Source organism: Crinia signifera, chromosome 8, assembly GCF_055691185.1.
Source record: "Crinia signifera chromosome 8, ASM5569118v1, whole genome shotgun sequence".
Classification (NCBI taxonomy): Eukaryota; Metazoa; Chordata; class Amphibia; order Anura; family Myobatrachidae; genus Crinia; species Crinia signifera.
This window is the reverse complement of record NC_139224.1, coordinates 20,535,710-20,554,154: the sequence shown is the minus strand read 5'-3', so window position 1 is coordinate 20,554,154 and position 18,445 is coordinate 20,535,710. Positions and strand designations below refer to the sequence as shown.

Sequence of the window (18,445 nt, the reverse complement as noted above, 5' to 3'; positions counted from 1 at the left end):
AGGTTCCCGTGACCTGTACTCTGCAGTTCACAGGCGTCAGGCCCAGTGCATGTGCAATAGCGGTGTAAGTACTGTGCATGCACAAAAGCCTGGCTCCTATTGGTTGCATTAGCTGAAGCTGGAAACACCTCCCAATCGGACTGCCTGTCCTGCAGGTGACTGACAGGTAGGCCTTCCAATAGGAAGTCACTGCCAGTCACAGTGAAGCCAGTGCAGTCACACAGACTGCCTCTGGCTCACTGACACTGAGCGCAGTGGCAGATTTTACTGGGGGAATTGCAGTCCTGCATCTCATGGGTGAAATGAGGCCACATGTTATAATGTATAGCCAGAGAAGCACCACAGTGGTGCCGTATGGAAAGGCACATGTCACATTGCTATGGAGTAGATAGGGACCTCTTTGCAGACCAATTATACTGTGGCCCCATAGGGAAATGCAAGTTGTTGTCTATATAGCCAAATTGACTTGAATATCCAGCGGGAGTGAGTGAGTGGGTCATTATCGATGTGCAGGAGGCCAGATCGTTAAGGAAATTGGTCCAGATTTACTAATCCTGAAAAGTGCTAAAATAGAGAGTGATAAACAGCCAGCCAATCAGCTCCTACCTTCCATGTCACAGACTGTGTTTGAAAAATGTCAGGCAGTAGCTGATTGGCTGGCTGTTTATCACTCTCCATTTGATCACTTTTTGAAGCTTAGTGCATCTGGCCTATTGAGTGTGCACTAGAGGATAATGGGCCTTATTCTGATCGGTGCGGATTTCTCCGCATGCGGACGTCCCGCCGATGTTTATCGTCTGCGCATGTGCAGAGGTCACTCTGCGCATGTGCAGAGGTCACTCTGCGCATGTGCAGAGGTCACTCTGCGCATGTGCAGGCGATTTCGCCGCATGTATTCTTTACACGCCGCACACGGGGCGTAGAGGGGCGTGAGGGGCTACTAAGCCTCATTACCCTATGCATACGCCCCGCGTTTCATGGGCGTTCCCATGCAAACGCGGGGCGTATGCATGGTAATGAAGCCGTGACGCGTGTGTAGGGGGCGGGCATCTGACATCGCCGGATGTCAGCTGCCCGCCCCCATACATGATTTCACACGGACAAGTGTCCGTGTGGTCTTGGGTGGCGGGACCTAGTGGAGCGTGCGGCCCTGCATTCGATGTTCGGCGACCATCGAATGCAGGGGCTGCTCCCAAGACGGAGGAGGCGTATCCCCGTCCACTTTCATGCGGATCGCCACATATCCGCGTACGGACGGAGGTGGCGATCCGTATGGAAGGCGGGGATTCGCCTGCACGGTCGTGGCCGCATATTCTGATCGGGCCGCACCGATCAGAATAAGGGCCAATGTCAATGATATCACTCAATAGGCCAGATGTACGAAGTTTGGAAAGTGATAAAATGGAGAGGGCTAAACCACCAACCAATCAGCTCCTGTCATGTTACAGGCTGGGTTTAACAATTACAGTTGGGAGCTGATAAGCTGATGGTTTATCACGCTCAATTTTATCACTTTTTCAAGGGAGGGTGACACTTGGAAGCTCCCGGCACCCCCTTGTGACAGCTAAGAATATGCTCGGTTGTTAAGGCTGGCCAGATGTACTAAGCTTGAACAGTGATAAGGTGGAGAGTGATAAAGTGCCAACCAATCTGCTCCTAACTGGCACACAATATCTATTAATGAACTTGAGCTGGAGATGTACAAACGAAATGAGATCGGCATCTTCTGGGAAATCTCATTTTGGTCATGGCAGCCAGAAAAACTAATTGATGCATTTCATCTTTCTCCTTTCAGTCTGGTCTGATTTGATTAATTAGCCCCCTGCCCCCTCCTGTGCTTTCTATTTAAATACATGTATTAAATATACTGCAAAGTGCGGAATATCAGCACAGTAAGAGAGCAGACATCTTACAGACGTTTAATTTAACGGCAGAATATAGCATTTGTCAGCGTAAATCTCTGCTTTTTGCCAACGTGGCGCTGAAGGCGAGCTTTGATAATTCTTTGATATAACCCCTTGGGGTAAATATACTACATTCTGGGTTTTAAGAAGTGGTAGATGTTGCCCAGATTGTACTTATCATATATCTGTCACCTTCTAAAAGATAATGGAATCTGATTGGTTGAATATAGAGTCTGATTGGTTGCTATGGGCAACATCTAGACTTCTAAAAACCCACACTTTAATAAATAGATCTACAGTTAAAAAAAAAATCAGTCCATAGGTTGACTCCAAATAGTATAAAAGGTCAAAAGAGTCAAAAGGTCATCAAGGGCAAATGATCAACATGGAAGATGTAGGCAGTTGGAAAAGGTTGACAGGGTCAAAAGGCCTACATGAAAATAGTCGATACCAAAAAGGTGGACACATGTTTGTGTGGGGTTTTTTGTGTCATTGGGGATCGACCTATTAACTGTCTTTCTACTGTAGATCTTTCAAATGGATACCCCGAGACGTGTAAAGAGTGAAGGAGCTGTTAGCTGTATACTGAGTGGCCATCACTTTATCTATATAACAAAATTAACTGCTGATAAAAATGATGTCATCACATTGGAATGTGACAGTAGGCCTGATACCTGACCCCTCCCACTGGTGAGAGAGTGAGGGCGTGGTGATAGAGACAGTGGGAGATGGTGAGGAGTAGATTTTGGGGTGGGAACTTTTACACCCATAGTACATCCTTTAGTCAGACATAGGGATGGCCACCATCATTGCCATCGATGGTTGCCATCGATGGCAATTCTGCAACTGTCCATCGATAGTGCTTAACTATGCAAGGGATGACCATCAATATTTTTACATTTCAATGGTCATCCATTGTATTTGATTGATTGGCCTGTGGGCCAATCAAAACACAGAGGGTGGGGCTTTGCGGGTGTCAGGGGCGGGGCTATGCTCCGTGTCCCGGCACTTTGAAAAAAAAAAAAGCAAAACATCGTTTCGCTTTTCCATCGATGGAGGGAAACCATCTGTTTCTCCCCCATCGATGGCAAAAATATTCGACATCGGTCATGAACCAACGATGATTTCAAATCATCGATGGTCGATGACCATCCCTAGTCAGACACCTTTGTCCAGCTGTAAACCAGATTGCTATAGTTTCACACAAGCAGAGCACAGCAATACCAACTATGTTCTTCATATACAGTATAAGAAAGCTTAACACCCCCTTTAGAGAGCTCCTCATTACAGCTCCCACTCACTGAATGCTGAGATAGCAAAACATCAGTCCGTTTACAATAAATCTATCACTTGGATGAGATGACACCTCATGTGTAGACAATAAATGCTTTCATCTTCCTATTCTTAGCTACACTTTAAACCCATTATCAGATGAGCACATGGCTGTCATGGAGAGATGTCACTGGTTCAGGTATATTGTAGTATGTGTTACTTGTAATAAGAGGTCCAATCATCCAAAGTGCTTGATTCGATGACTACTCTCTATTGCTGCGATCAGTGCTGATGCAGTTGTTGCCACATCCGTGTCCTCCCATCAGCATGAGATACTAGGATCCCACCAGGTTGCACTTTTAAGCTCTTTAACATCCTGGCTGTGGGGGTTATTTTGGTTCACTCTTTCTGACAAATTCCTTCTTAGATGGACAAAACCATATGCACTGCAGGTGGGGCAGATGTAACTTGTGCAGAGAGAATTCGATTTGGGTGGGGTTTTACTTCAAAGTGAGATCTATATTGCAGTGTAAAAATAAAGCAGTCAGTATTTACCCTGCACAGAAACAAAATAACTCACCCAAATCTAATTCTCTCTGCACATTTTACATCTGCCCCCCTGCAGTGCACATGATTTTGTCCATCTAAGAAGGAATTTGTCAGAAAGAGTGAACCAAAATAACCCCCTGTGTATCCATCTTTGCCCACCCTTGCATTGTTAACGATGTCGGTATCTTGCATGTGGTTAGGGTTGGGATATCTCGCCCAGTGTCTACCCAGTGTATGTGGTGTAATGAAGTATTGATAGCTGACAGCGCCATTGCGTTCCCTGTCTCTGCCGATATGAACATTCAGAGGGTTCTGTTGTATTTGTATACAGGGGACACCTGGTGCATGGAGAGTGTCCCTGTTACTATGTGTTCTACAGGGGTGGTGGCGGCGGTGGACTGCTCTACCCTCATCCCTCTGTGCCATCTGTTCCAGTGAATGTCTGTAATGAGGTTCTCGCATGTTCCAAACCAAATGACCAGGATCGGCCAACCAGCGCTCTGTAGTTTGTTGGACAGTGTTCCCGTCCTTATGGGATATCCTTCCTTGTTAGTACTGGAAGCAGATATAACACTGTTTGATGGACGCGAGAGGACGCCAGCACCCGCAGATAGGTCTGTGATCTCTGAGACCAATGAAGACACCCTGTAGTCCCAAAGTGACCACTGGCGAAACGGTTATTACAGGTTTTAATCTGATTCATTTATATTTTTAGGTATATGTTTATTTTCCTTTATATTCTGAACAATTAAGGGGAAGGATGTATTTAATTACCCCTCACCTCCTCACTGCACTTCTGCCCACCCTCAGTCATGTGACTAGAAGATATGTGAACTGCGCCCACAGCTAGCCGCCAGTATTAATGCCAGCTGTGCCTATCATTCTTACCAACTTTTTTATCTTTATCAGCTTATTAAGAAATGAGAGTTCTCTGTGCTGGGTCTGTCTGGGCCCCCAACATTGGGAATCGGAGAGGGTTGTCAACTCTCTCAGGAGACCTCCTGCTAATTTGGGAGTCTTCCGGGCATTCTGGGGCCAATATACTTTCCAGTCCACATATTATCGTATGCCATTTATCGAATGTCCAGGTTTCAAACATTGACAGCCAGAAATGTCGACATGGACTTTAGGTCGCCATTTACAAATTTCGACATGCTCATAATGGGGGTTATTCTAGTTCATTCTTTCTGACAAAATCCTTCCTAAGGTGCGTACACACGTACAGATTTTCTGTCTGATCTATCTGGGGGAAACAATAACCTGGAAATGTATGGAAGCAAATGACAATCAAAAATTTGATCCCAAACGCTGGAAAACAGACAGTGATCAGTCAGACAAATTGTTTAAATCATTCTGATATAACACATTTATCAAACCATATATTTTTTTCTGTTTTCCCGCATTTGGGTGGAAATTTTTGATTGTCCTACGCGCCCATACATTTCCAGGTTTTTGTTCCCACCAGATAGATCGGACAGAAAATCTGTACGTGTGTACGGTGTGTTAGATGGACAAAACCATGTGCACTGCGGGTGGGGCAGATGTAACTTGTGCAGAGAGAAATAGATTTGGGTGGGGTTTTTCTTCAAAGTGAGATCTATATTGAAGTGTAAAATCATGCAGTCAGTATTTTCCCTGCACAGAAACAAAATAACTCACCAAATCTAATTCTCTCTACACATGTTACATCTGCCCCCCTGCAGTGCACATGGTTTTGTCCATCTAAGAAGGATTTTGTCAGAAAGAATGAACTAGAATAAACCCCAATGTCCCCATTTAAGTTAACGGCAGAATGTCTACAATGCATTTTTGGGTAATTTTTAGGGTTAAGTTTAGGGACAGGAGAAAATAAGTCAAAAACGTTTCCGTTGGCTTGTTAAATGTTGACATAGCGAACATGTCAACATTTGAACCATGCCGACATTTATGAATGTTGACATTTACCCTGTCGGCCAAATGCCCATGTCGGCATGCTGGCTGTCAATATTTAAAATCTTGAAGGTTAACATTTTGGATGTCAACTTTTCATGCCACACTGATTTCGGGTATGGATTCTGCTTGCGGAGAGCCGTCAAACCTTTTCACGTTCAGGGCCTGACCATGGGAACTTACGGCTTCGAACACGGGTCAGCAACAGCCCCCTTCTTGGCAAGACACCGGCGGAAATAAAAGTCAGTTCAGACTGAGTTTTATTTCCGAAGGGGAGAGAAATCCCCTCACATGGTACCAAAGGGAATCGGTGGCGGGGGGGGGGGGGGGGGGGGGAAGGGGCAGACGTTTGGCTGGGGGGCGTCTCAGGGCTCACTAGGCAGCGAATGAATCAGGCCCTTACTTGGCATCTACATGTGCCAAACCTGATACACTTTACTTATGCCTCACATCTGCTGCGGCCCGCCGGAGACAGCTATAACATAGAAGCCATCCGGCAGTGCATGGGTAATACCAGCCCTTGGTAAATGCCTGGCACCATGCCATGTATTGGGAAATAACCCACAATGGGCATTGGCAGCTGCTCTGCTTGATTAATAGGCAGAAGCCTTAAATCCCATGAAAACGTCCCATTATTTGCAGGATTTACGGCTAATTACCTCCGATAAACAGGCCCATAATATACAGGGCACTAAAAATAATTCATTCTTAATGGAAGCATCTTTTTGCTGAAGCACGACAGCTTCTCTTTATGGGGTTATGGTAATAAGTAAAAGTAAGTTTGGATTTGTGACATGATACACAGAAACAGAGAGATCGGAGAGGACCGAGCGAATGATACCCACTAAGCACACAGACGGATGGGGGGAGGAATTACCAGTGCGCAGCCGGGATTACAGGAAAAGGGAGGCAGGTTAACCTTAATTCTGCCAGAGAATGTGAATGCAGATGGCAGAGGAATTCCCCACTACATGGGAGTAATGATTTTATGAAATGCTGGAGGATTGCCCAATGTGCATTTAGCATAACACAGAGCGGGTGCAATAAATTGTATTGTCTTCCGGGGCCCATTCCATGGATTGACAGCCGAACAGACTCTGATCCTGTGCTAATAGGAGTTGGCTGTATACGTGTATCACAAGTTGGCATCATGCGTATGCACAAGACTGGCACAGTGCCGCACAGACATTGCTGCCTTTATTATGTGTATATTGTGTATAGAGGGGTTTTTCTTATAGGCTATGTATTATTGGGGTCAGGGATGGATTTAGGGGTCAGGCCAAGGGTGTAACTACCATAGGTGCAGGGAATGCAGCTGCTATGGGGCCCATAGCTGTGAAGGGGCCACCTTCCCTGTCACAGTTACATGTGTTATATACAGGGGTGTAACTACCATAGGTGCAGGGAATGCAGCTGCTATGGGGCCCATAGCTGCGAAGGGGCCACCTTTCCTGTCACAGTTACATGTGTTATATACAGGGGTGTAGCTACCATAGGTGCAGGGAATGCAGCTGCTATGGGGCCCATAGCTGCGAAGGGGCCACTTTCCCTGTCACAGTTACATGTGTTATATACAGGGGTGTAGCTACCATAGGTGCAGGGGGTGCAGCTGCTATGGGGCCCAGAGCTGAGAGGGGCCACCTTCCCTGTCACAGTTACATGTGTTATATACAGGGTGTAGCTACCATAGGTGCAGGGGGTGCAGCTGCTATGGGCCCAGAGCTGAGAGGGGCCACCTTCCCTGTCACAGTTACATGTGTTATATACAGGGTGTAGCTACCATAGGTGCAGGGGGTGCAGCTGCTATGGGGCCCATAGCTGCGAAGGGGCTACCTTCCCTGTCACAGTTACATGTGTTATATACAGGGTGTAGCTACCATAGGTGCAGGGAATGCAGCTGCTATGGGGCCCATAGCTGCGAAGGGGCCACCTTCCCTGTCACAGTTACATGTGTTATATACAGGGGTGTAACTACCATAGGTGCAGGGAATGCAGCTGCTATGGGGCCCATAGCTGCGAAGGGGCCACCTTCCCTGTCACAGTTACATGTGTTATATACAGGGGTGTAGCTACCATAGGTGCAGGGAATGCAGCTGCTATGGGGCCCAGAGCTGAGAGGGGCCACCTTCCCTGTCACAGTTACATGTGTTATATACAGGGGTGTAGCTACCATAGGTGCAGGGAATGCAGCTGCTATGGGGCCCATAGCTGCCAAGGGGCTACCTTCCCTGTCACAGTTACATGTGTTATATACAGGGGTGTAACTACCATAGGTGCAGGGAATGCAGCTGCTATGGGGCCCATAGCTGCGAAGGGGCCACCTTCCCTGTCACAGTTACATGTGTTATATACAGGGGTGTAGCTACCATAGGTGCAGGGAATGCAGCTGCTATTGGGCCCATAGCTGCGAAGGGGCTACCTTCCCTGTCACAGTTACATGTGTTATATACAGGGTGTAGCTACCATAGGTGCAGGGGTGCAGCTGGCATGGGGCCCAGAGCTGAGAGGGGACACATTCCCTGTCACAGGTACATGTGTTATATACAGGGTGTAGCTACCATAGGTGCAGGGGATGCAGCTGCTATGGGCCCAGAGCTGAGAGAGGCCACCTTCCCTGTCACAGTTACATGTGTTATATACAGGGTGTAGCTACCATAGGTGCAGGGAGTGCAGCTGCTATGGGGCCCAGAGCTGAGAGGGGCCACCTTCCCTGTCACAGTTACATGTGTTATATACAGGGGTGTAGCTACCATAGGTGCAGGGGGTGCAGCTTCTATGGGGACCAGAGCTGAGAGGGGCCACCTTCCCCGTCACAATTACATGTGTTATATACAGGGGTGCAGCTACCACGTCCTCTCCCCCCCATCATCCTCCTGCCCTCACACTTCAGATCCTTCCTCTTCTCCATAACTCTCCTACCCGCAAACCCCAACCACATACTCTCCGTCCTCCTCCTTCCTTCACACCTTGACCACATCCTCTCCTCCATCATCCTCCTTCCTTCACACCCCAGCGACATACTCTCCATCATCATCTTTCCCTCACACTCCAGATCCATCCTCTTTTCCATAATCCTCCTACCCTCACACCCCAACCACATACTCTCCTTCATACCTTGGACACATCCTCTCTTCCATCATCCTCCTTCTCTCACACCCCAACCACATACTCTCCTTTATACCTTGGACCTTGGACACATCCTCTCCTCCATCATCCTTCTTCCCTCACACTCCAACCAGATACTCTCCTCCATCATCCTCCTAACCTCAGACTCTGGCCACATCCTCTCCTCCATCATCCTCCTTCTCTCACACCCCAACCACATACTCTCCTTCATACCTTGGACACATCCTCTCCTCCATCATCCTCCTTCTCTCACACCCCAACCACATACTCTCCTTCATACCTTGGACACATCCTCTCCTCCATCATCCATCTTCTCTCACACCCCAACCACATACTCTCCTTCATACCTTGGACACATCCTCTCCTCCATCATCCTCCTTCTCTCACACCCCAACCACATACTCTCCTTCATACCTTGGACACATCCTCTCCTCCATCATCTTCCTTCCCTCACACTCCAACCAGATACTCTCCTCCATCATCCTCCTAACCTCACACTCTGGCCACATCCTCTTCTCCATCATCCTCCTACCATCACACCACAACCAGATACTCTACTCCATCATCCTCCTACCCTCACACCCCAATCAGATACTCTCCTCCATCATCCTCTTCTCTCACACTCTGGCCACATCCTCTTATCTATAGTCCCCCTACCCCTGGGGTAGCCAACCCTAGTCCTCGAGAGCTACCAACAGTGCATGTTTTGCAGGTCTCCTCACAGAATCACAAGTGAGCTAATTAGCTCCATCTGTGGATCTTTTAAAATGTGTCAGTGATTAATGGGTGCAGCTGTGCAGCAGCTAGGTTGTCTGGAAAATGTGTACTGTTGGTAGCTCTCGAGGGCTAGGGTTGGCTACCACTGCCCTACCCTCAAACTCTGGCCACATCCTCTCCTCCATCATCCTTCTACCCTCACACTCTGGGCACATCATCTTCTCCATTATCCTCCTTCCCTGACACACTGACCACACTCTCTTCTCTATATTCCTCCTTCACTCACTCTCTGGCCACACCCTCTCCTCCATTATCTTCCTTCCCTCACACTCTAAACACATCCTCTCCTCCATAGTCCTCATTCCCATACACCCCAGCCACATCTTCTCCATCATCCTCCTTTCCTCACACCCTGGCCACATCCTCTAATCCATAGTCCTCCTTCCCGTACACCCCAGCCTCATCTTTTCCATCATCCTCCTTCCCTCATACCCTGGTCACATCCTCTCCTCCATAATCCTCCTTCCCTCACACTCTGGCCACATCTTCTCCATCATTCTTCTTCCACCACACCCCAACCACATCCTCTCCACAATCATCCTCTGTCCATCACCCCCTGGCCACAATCTCTCCTTCGCCACCTTCCTTCCCCAACACCCCCATCACATCCTCTGTAACCTCTGCCTGATAAACCAATATTTGATGGCCCACTATGCTGGATTAATGAGAAGGCGGAAGCCCAGGGTGGGCCCCATCTCTAATGTTAATGAAGTGGCCTTCGTTACTTCTTATTGTTGTTAACATTGCAGTAGTGGGAGCAAGTGAGTCAGCCACACACGTACCATGAAGGATACCTAGTGCTAGGTGGCCATGTGCTCAGTGTGTGGATAACTCTCTCCAACTATTCACAGCATGGACAAGAATGATAGCGCAGGATGCAAAATGCGGCTGAAAACTGCCACAACCAAGGGAGAAGATCACAGCAGATTTTGGGTGTAACTTGTGTCTAAGGAGATAAAGGTTCTGATTCAGGATCAATCGGTCCCTGGGCGTATTCGCGCTTGCATATATTTACACCTATGGAGGGCTGATGTATGAACACAGGAGCAGGGTAGAGTTTTATGGGCGTCCCCATGAAAACGCTGGGACATTCCCCTGGGAATGCGGAGGGCCGATGCCTGCCGTGAGCGAGCAGCTGATGGCGCATGACATCGGAACCTGGCCTGTCTTCAGCGGACACCAACGGGCCACATCCTAGGGGATGTGTAAGTGTATATACCCTCGCATGTTACTGAGGAGAAGCGGTGGCAAGGGGGGGGGGGTGGGCGTTCAGCCAGGCGGCAGCGGGCATTAAGCCACTCGCTAAGCAGTGAACGACCGCTGCTTAGAAAGCGGTACTGAATCACCCCAAAGTGCAATCTATAAGAAACCATTTTTCTGTATATATCAATAAAATGTAAGATCGCTATGGGTTACAGAAAATGTGTGACTATGACTAATTTTATATATGAGAAGTTCGGAAGGTTGACGTGTCCTTTATATTCTTACTGGTTATTTACTGTTATTACCTTCCTTGGTCATTATGTGATATTCTGTGTGTTTATCTTGCAGTTTGGTCGCACAGAAGTCATCGATAACACCCTCAATCCAGACTTTGTCCGAAAGTTTGTGTTGGATTATTTCTTTGAAGAGAAGCAGAATCTGAGGTTTGATGTGTAAGTGTCCGACGCCATCTTAACAATTACAAAGTGAATGTGAATATTGTTATAGCTTGACACGGGTAAATACCGTAAGAAGCCTCCAGTATGTCCTGCTACCTGATTGCTGCTTCCATACACTGGACTGAGGCCTGATTCCGCAAGGATCGCTAATCTGAGAAGTTGGCGGTTCACTTCTTGTAGATGTGCGTGCCGGTGTGAATTAGGCCCTATGTCACATGAGACAATGGGCCCAATTCAGACATGTATGCTTGTGCAAGGCTGTCCTGCAATAAAATCCTGCTACTTTTTTTAATTGTTGGCCGCTCGCAAGTTGATTGAGAGGAACCCAATGTTTGGGGGTGGTAACCGGATGTTTTCTGGGAGTGGCAGGGTAAACGCAGGTGTGCACAGGTGATTGATGGGAAGTCATGTGACATAAGCTCCGGCCCCGTTCCGACTGCTTCTAGCACAGCCCCCGAGTAATTCCTGGGATACACACAGACTGCACATACTGGGAAAATCTGATTGGTTGCTAAGGGCAACATCTACACTTCTAAAAACCCACTCTCTAGTAAATAGGGTGGGGTGGTCAATTGATCTACAGTAAAAAGACCCCAAATGGTCGAAATGCAAAAGGACGACAGGGTCAAAAGGTCATATGGGGCTAGTGGTCGAAAAATTGTACTTCATATTTATTTAGCACCTTCTAGAAGACAACAAATAGAATCGGATTCTGGTTGCTATGGGCAACACCCCATCTTCAATAGAACTCCCATCTTAGTATATTTACCTCAAAGAACACACAACTCACACTGTACACATCTTATAGGTCACAGCACTGTGTTATGGTAACTTGAGGTAATAACTTGCATAGCTCGGGTATTAATCATTATAACACAGATAATAATAGTTGGGTTAACCCTCGCAGCGCCGGAGCTCCGTTGCCATGAGATATAGGAGATATCCGTGGTTGCAGTGGGGACCTTAGAGAAAGTGGGACAATCAGGAGCCATTGAGAGATGTTGGTTACCATGGTAACAGCTGCGCTGGTCATGCTGGGAGCAGGCCTATTAACCCTTCAGTGCCGGAGGGATCGTTAGCTGTGAGATGTATGTCTATTTATAAATACACCTCTCCTGTGTACGGGGTCTGCATGCTGATGGTAGAACGCTTGCATTACCCGCACCTTCCCAGTGACTCACTGGAGCAGATCATGCCGCTTGATTGCCCCAGAAAGCGCAGCTGCTCTCCAGGACTTCACAAGTTTCAGGTTGGAATAAAGTTCAATCAACGGAATTCTGAAATCCTCGGAAGTCGTTCAACCCAAACGGTGATTTCGGGATTTTGTTGATTAGTGCGTTTGAAAAAAATGCTTTGTCCTCAAATTATCAAATTAAATCGAATAATATTTGGTTTATTGTTTTCTGCTAGTGAATTTTTATTTTTATATATATATATATATATATATATATATATATATATATATATATATATATATAGACTTGAAAGGTTTTTAAAGGCAATTGCAAGTGAATAAGATATTCTAAGGCAAAAATAATAATAAACAAAACTGCTCAATTGGGGACGCTGGGTGACATTCTATGCTATGCGATTAGCGCTATTTTGCGGTAATTAGACCACAAAATGGCGCTATTGCATTTTCCCATTAAATCGCCGATTTAATGGGATGCGCACAGGGGCTGAAATCGCATATTTTGTGCGTAAATGTCTGGTGAATAATAATGCGAGATTAATTCGCATTTTTATCGCATCCAGATGTTTGCGCACAGAAAAGTATACAAGTCGCTTATTTAATGCTATGCGCATTTGCACATCGCATTATTTAAGTGACTAATTTTCGCACTTATTTCAGACCTGGGTCTGTTAGGCGAATTAGGCAGAACCCTGCACAGATCGCAATGTTCCGTGCAGGGTTCTGCTGTAAAAAATAAAATAAATGGTTAAATAAAAAAAAAAAAACGAGCGCGGGGTCCCCCGCCCGAGTGTAACCAGCCCCGGACTCACTGAGCCGGTGCTGGTAACATAAAATCAGGGTCCCCGACAAATAGGGGTCCCCTTGATTTTATGAAACCAGCACCAGACTCAAGGTCCGGCGCTGGTTCCCAAAATACGGGGGACAAAGTGACTAGGGGTCCCCCGTATTTTAAGAACCAGCACCGGACACAACCAGCCAGCAGGGTAATGCCACAGCCGGGGGGAGACTTTTTATACAAGTCCCCCCGGCCAAAGCATTAACCCCCTGGCTGGTCAGCATGGGCAGGGGTCCTGGATGCGCTGAGATGTTACTCCGTCGGCGTCTATATTCAGAATGATTTCTGGCCAATCAGGAGCCGACTTTCTCGGCTCCTGATTGGCCGAGAAATCATTCTGTTCAGAGACGTCGAGGGAGCAACATCTCAGCGCCGGACCAACTCCTTGAAGCCGGGTACCAGTCGGGAGCAGCGCTGTCACCGGAGGTCGCCGCCGGGGAGCAGGTGAGTAGGATTTTCCTCCTTAGGTACCCCTCTGGACTACCACGGATCCCGGACCCCGGATTCTTCACGCCAGGAGCCCCGGAACCCCAGGACCAGCCCCGGAACCAGGACCAAGGCCCCGGAACCGGACTCTTCTGCCCTGGAGCCCCGGAGGACGAATCCAGGATCAAGGGACCGACCTACGGGCTCAAGGTAGGTAAGTATCAGTGTGTTTTGTGTGTATTAAAGTTTTATTTTTCAGGGTGTCAGTGTGATTTTGTGCACTATTTTTTACACTGCAGAACTACAAGTGCCAGCGGGCACTTTAATGCCCCGCATGCTGGGACTTGTGGTTCCCCAAGTCCCAGCATGCGGGGTAGGCTTGCTGGGACTGATAGTTCGCCAGTGTAAAACAATAGTTGACATTCTTTTTTTTACACAAAGCATCAGCTCCATGCCCACAGCCCAGGGGCATGGAGGACAGCCCCGGACTATCAGCATAGGCTGGTAAGTCCTGGAGGGGGGGGACCCCTTCATTGGGGGGGTCCCCACTTCCCCAGGACCCCTGCCCATGCTGACCAGCCAGGGGGTTAATGCTTTGGCCGGGGGGACTTGTATAAAAAGTCTCCCCCCGGCTGTGGCATTAGCCTGCTGGCTGGTTGTGTCCGGTGCTGGTTCTTAAAATACGGGGGACCCCTAGTCACTTTGTCCCCCGTATTTTGGGAACCAGCGCCGGACCTTGAGTCTGGTGCTGGTTTCATAAAATCAAGGGGACCCCTATTTGTCGGGGACCCTGATTTTATGTCACCAGCACCGGCTCAGTGAGCCCGGGGCTGGTTACACTCGGGCGGGGGACCCCGCGCTCGGTTCTTTTTTTTACACCTTGCGCTGTCCTGCAAATGTGCGATTTTCACACATGAAAATCGCACATTTTCAGGACTAAAACCAGCGCACCACATCGCCGCAAATCGCCCCTATTCGCACTTTTCAGCCTCCAATGCGCATCACATTAAATATGCGCATTTAGGCTGAAAAATGCGATTTCTAAATAGGCGATTTGCGGCGATACAGGGTGCGAATTAAACATGCGCATTTAGCGCATATCATAGAATGTCACCCGATATGTCCGCCTTCATCGTTCCTCAACTCGGTGGCGCAGCAGTGATTTACCTACTCCTGATAGCTGTAGCGGTGTCTTCTGGTTATCGGCGGTCATGTGACGTCACTCCTGGGTCAGGCCTTTGATATTCCATCATTCTAGGGAGTATATTTAAACTATTGCTAACCGTAACTGCACCCCTCATCCCCACAGTCTAACCCTCCGTCCCACAGCCCATTCCAACACTTTGCCGGTAAACTTTTTAATGTTGGCATTGTGGTCCTGGCGTGAGCAAGAGATGACATGGGCTTGCCACTATGGGACTGTGCGTTTTGACTACTTCTTTCAACCCTTGCCCTGGGACATAGATTAGTCACCTGGGCTGCCCAGATGAGTAGTCTAGGTCTTGGATTGGAGTGGACGGTGGAGGGGGGGAGTCTCAAATTCAAATCGTAGTCCACACATCAAAAGTGACATTGCCGAAATAAAATTGTGGCTTAAGCAATAATCTCAAATTAGCAAAATATAAAGTTACAGTAACACTTGGTACTTGGTTGATCCACCGTACTGCTAAAGTGTACGCGTTTCGCATCAGTGAGCAGAGTGATTAGCTGGATTTTAAATGCACAATCCAATTAACTGACAAACCACATCATTGGGCAATGGGCAGGTACATTGATCCATAAATTAATCCTGTTTTCTTCTACAGGTATGTTCAAAAAGTATGTTCTATTACTCTATTTGCATATACTTGGCGAAATGAATCAAGCATTCTAAGAAAAACAAAGAGAATAATTAAATATTCATTAACAATTGCAGAGGCGACCTCAAAAACACTGCAGAAATATTGTAATTTCAAATATATAACATTATGGGGGAAATTTACCAATATGAAAAACCTAGTTTTTCGTATTGGTATTTCCCCTACGACTGCATACGACTGTTTCAGTCGTATGCAAAGTCGTGTTCCGGAGGGGAATGTACAAAGCTGTCATATACGACTGCTTTGTAACTCACCGATGTCATAGGAATTCGTATTAGCTGGCCATATATACGGCCGCTAATACAAATTCGTACAGGCAGTCTGCACGGATCAGTCAGATCCGTGCAGGCAGGGCCGGTGCTAGGGTGTCCGGCGCCCTCCTGCAAACCATACATTTTGCGCCCTTTTGAGCGGTTTGCTACACAGTGAAACACTTGCTCAGTATCGGCTGCACCCTGGTTGCGCAGCCTAGCTGTGAAGCCAGAAGCAAGCCTGCCATGTTTTGGGTTATGTGTGATGTCATCCAGCCGTCGAAGCCCTCCCCCAAAATGCATGCATTGTCTCAACCATTCGCATGAAATCTTGAAGCGATGCCCCAACAACAGGCCATTGGGCCCCGTTGCCTTCCACAGTCCCCGCTGCCTATGGCCTGTTGCCGGGTTTTCACTTCATTTCATGCAACCCCCCATCACCACCCACCCTCCACGCCGCAAATGGCCTGTTGCGGGGGCATCACTTCAACATTTCATGCGAACGGTCGAGACAATGCAGGCATGTCGGGGAGGGCTTCGACGGCTGGATGACATCACACACAACCCAACACATGGACGGCCTGCATCTGGCTTCACAGCTACTGTAGGCTGCTCAGCCAGGGTGCAGCCGATACTGCGCAAACGTTTCACTGTGTAGCAAACCGCTCACATCTCAGTGCTGTGTCCGCAAAATGTTGTAGGCACCAAAGGTGCCCATACACGCTGCGAGAATCGCATACATTATGGGCTAGATCGCATCCCATTGCACGGCATGCATGTAATGTGTGTGCGATGCGATCCAAAAGCAGTACAAAAAGTATGTGCAGCACATATTTTTTGTACTGTGCGATGCCCGCAGGAGCGCACATCGCATCGCACGCAGCTATCGCAGCGTGTATGACCACCTTTAGGCACATAACTAGGGTTGCCTTCTCATGCATCATCGATTCCTGGAGACCCCCCCCCCCCCCCCCAAAATCCCTACAGTGGGCAGAGCTTAACTCAGTAAGAGGGAGGAGCTGTGATTGCGACTCGCGATCAGATAAAAAAAAAAAACTTAAAACATTTGCGGAGCCAAAATTCACATTCTGACACACGGATCCCCGCCCACAACAAGCAATGTTCATGTATGTTTTCAAGCCCTAATTACAATCTGGTGTGCAGTCAGACAGTGTTCCATGAACATTAGCCACCACCATTTGGGTCAAAATGTGCGTAGTTGTTGACTGCTTGTTGGATGATTAGCAGTAACATAAAATAACTTTGCAGAGATGAAGCTAAATTAAATTAGACCGATTATGATGCCAGTTTATTACTAAATTGTAGAACACAAGATTACAATTATGAAGTTATGAGTACTTACTGTACATACAGTACTCTTGTTTGTGGTGGGGCATCAGGTGTGACAGCAGGCCAGAGAGTTGTCACAGCAGGTCGGACAGTTACGGTCCGCGCTACCCAGCGGTCACTCAGTCATGACAGTCATCTCATCTCCTCAGACCATCACCAGACCCGATCATCATAGCTGGGCTGGCTGCAGTGCAGAGGCAGCCTGCAGACAAGGACTCACGAGATGATGACATCATCATCATCATCTCGCGATAATGTCTGTAGCTCCGCAGCGGCAGTGATATGATGCACGCCGCTACTGCCTCTCAGGCTGATTGATAACCTTTCCCCTCACAGTCACCCGATGACACCCCCGGCCCTGCTGCGACCCAGAGATTGCCCGCAGGCTGAAGGGCACCCGGCGATGACTCGCACACCCCCGGCCCCGCCAAGACTTTGAGCTTACACCGCAGCAGTCAGGCTGGGCAGCAGCAGTGCCACAGTGCGGATGCTATCCAGGCTGTGTTGAGTGTGTGCACAGTGCTCTCGCGCCGAAGGGAGCAGGCATACTTGCCTACTTTTGAAAACTAGTTTCAGGGAGATTGTCTGCCACATGCAAACGTGCCATGCTGAGCGCGGCACGCCGTGTCATGCTTTACTAAAAGGGTGTGTCTAGCTTCATCCATGGGCATTTCTATGCCTCTCTGGGGTGTGCCCTGCTGGGTTCAGTATCTGTGTGGTTGCCAGTGAAAGGGTACGAACAAGGTAAGGTCATGTAATTTAATTTAATAAAAAAATCACCTTGCCCTAAACTCCACCTCCCATAGCCTAAACCTAACCATTCCCCTCCCACAGCCTTAACCTAACTACCCCTCTCATACTCTAACCCTAACCACCCCTCCCACAGTCATGGGACACAAATTAACTGCTAACCTGCAAACTCAAGCGCTGGTGCAGTGCAGTTAGTGGCCAGATAATATAGTTTTGCCAGAGCTGGTTTTATGGCACCTGTGGATTCCTGTAAAAAGAGTGATTGAGAATGGTGTATGCAGACCCACTGGCCCAGGTGCCTAGTGTTGGGTGTAATAAAACAAGCTGCTGCTAAATTCCCTGCAACCATATATATACACATGGTGGGGTGGCAAACAGAGTTGGTCTCTGCATTGGAGAGGGAGGGGGGTTTAACCACTAGATTAAAAGAAAAAGAGCTCTATAGTGTACAATGTGCAGATCTCACTCATGCAGGGAGAAAGGGACCGTTTGCAAACTACTCGCTACTATAAAAGTATATTCAACACTTGTTGGTGCAAGTAGTTTGCAGACAGTCCCTTG

The 18,445-nt window shown here is 47.9% G+C and overlaps 1 protein-coding gene across 1 annotated transcript in view; it reads left to right on the top strand.

The window, feature by feature from the left end:
* The window catches only part of LOC146025845 (copine-8-like), a 109,801-nt gene that overhangs the window by 51,428 nt on the left and 39,928 nt on the right, over positions 1-18,445 (top strand). The window contains exon 5 of the mRNA XM_083155949.1: positions 11,109-11,212. Coding sequence (XP_083012075.1) covers positions 11,109-11,212 — 104 coding nt within the window. The remainder of the gene's footprint in view (positions 1-11,108; positions 11,213-18,445) is intronic.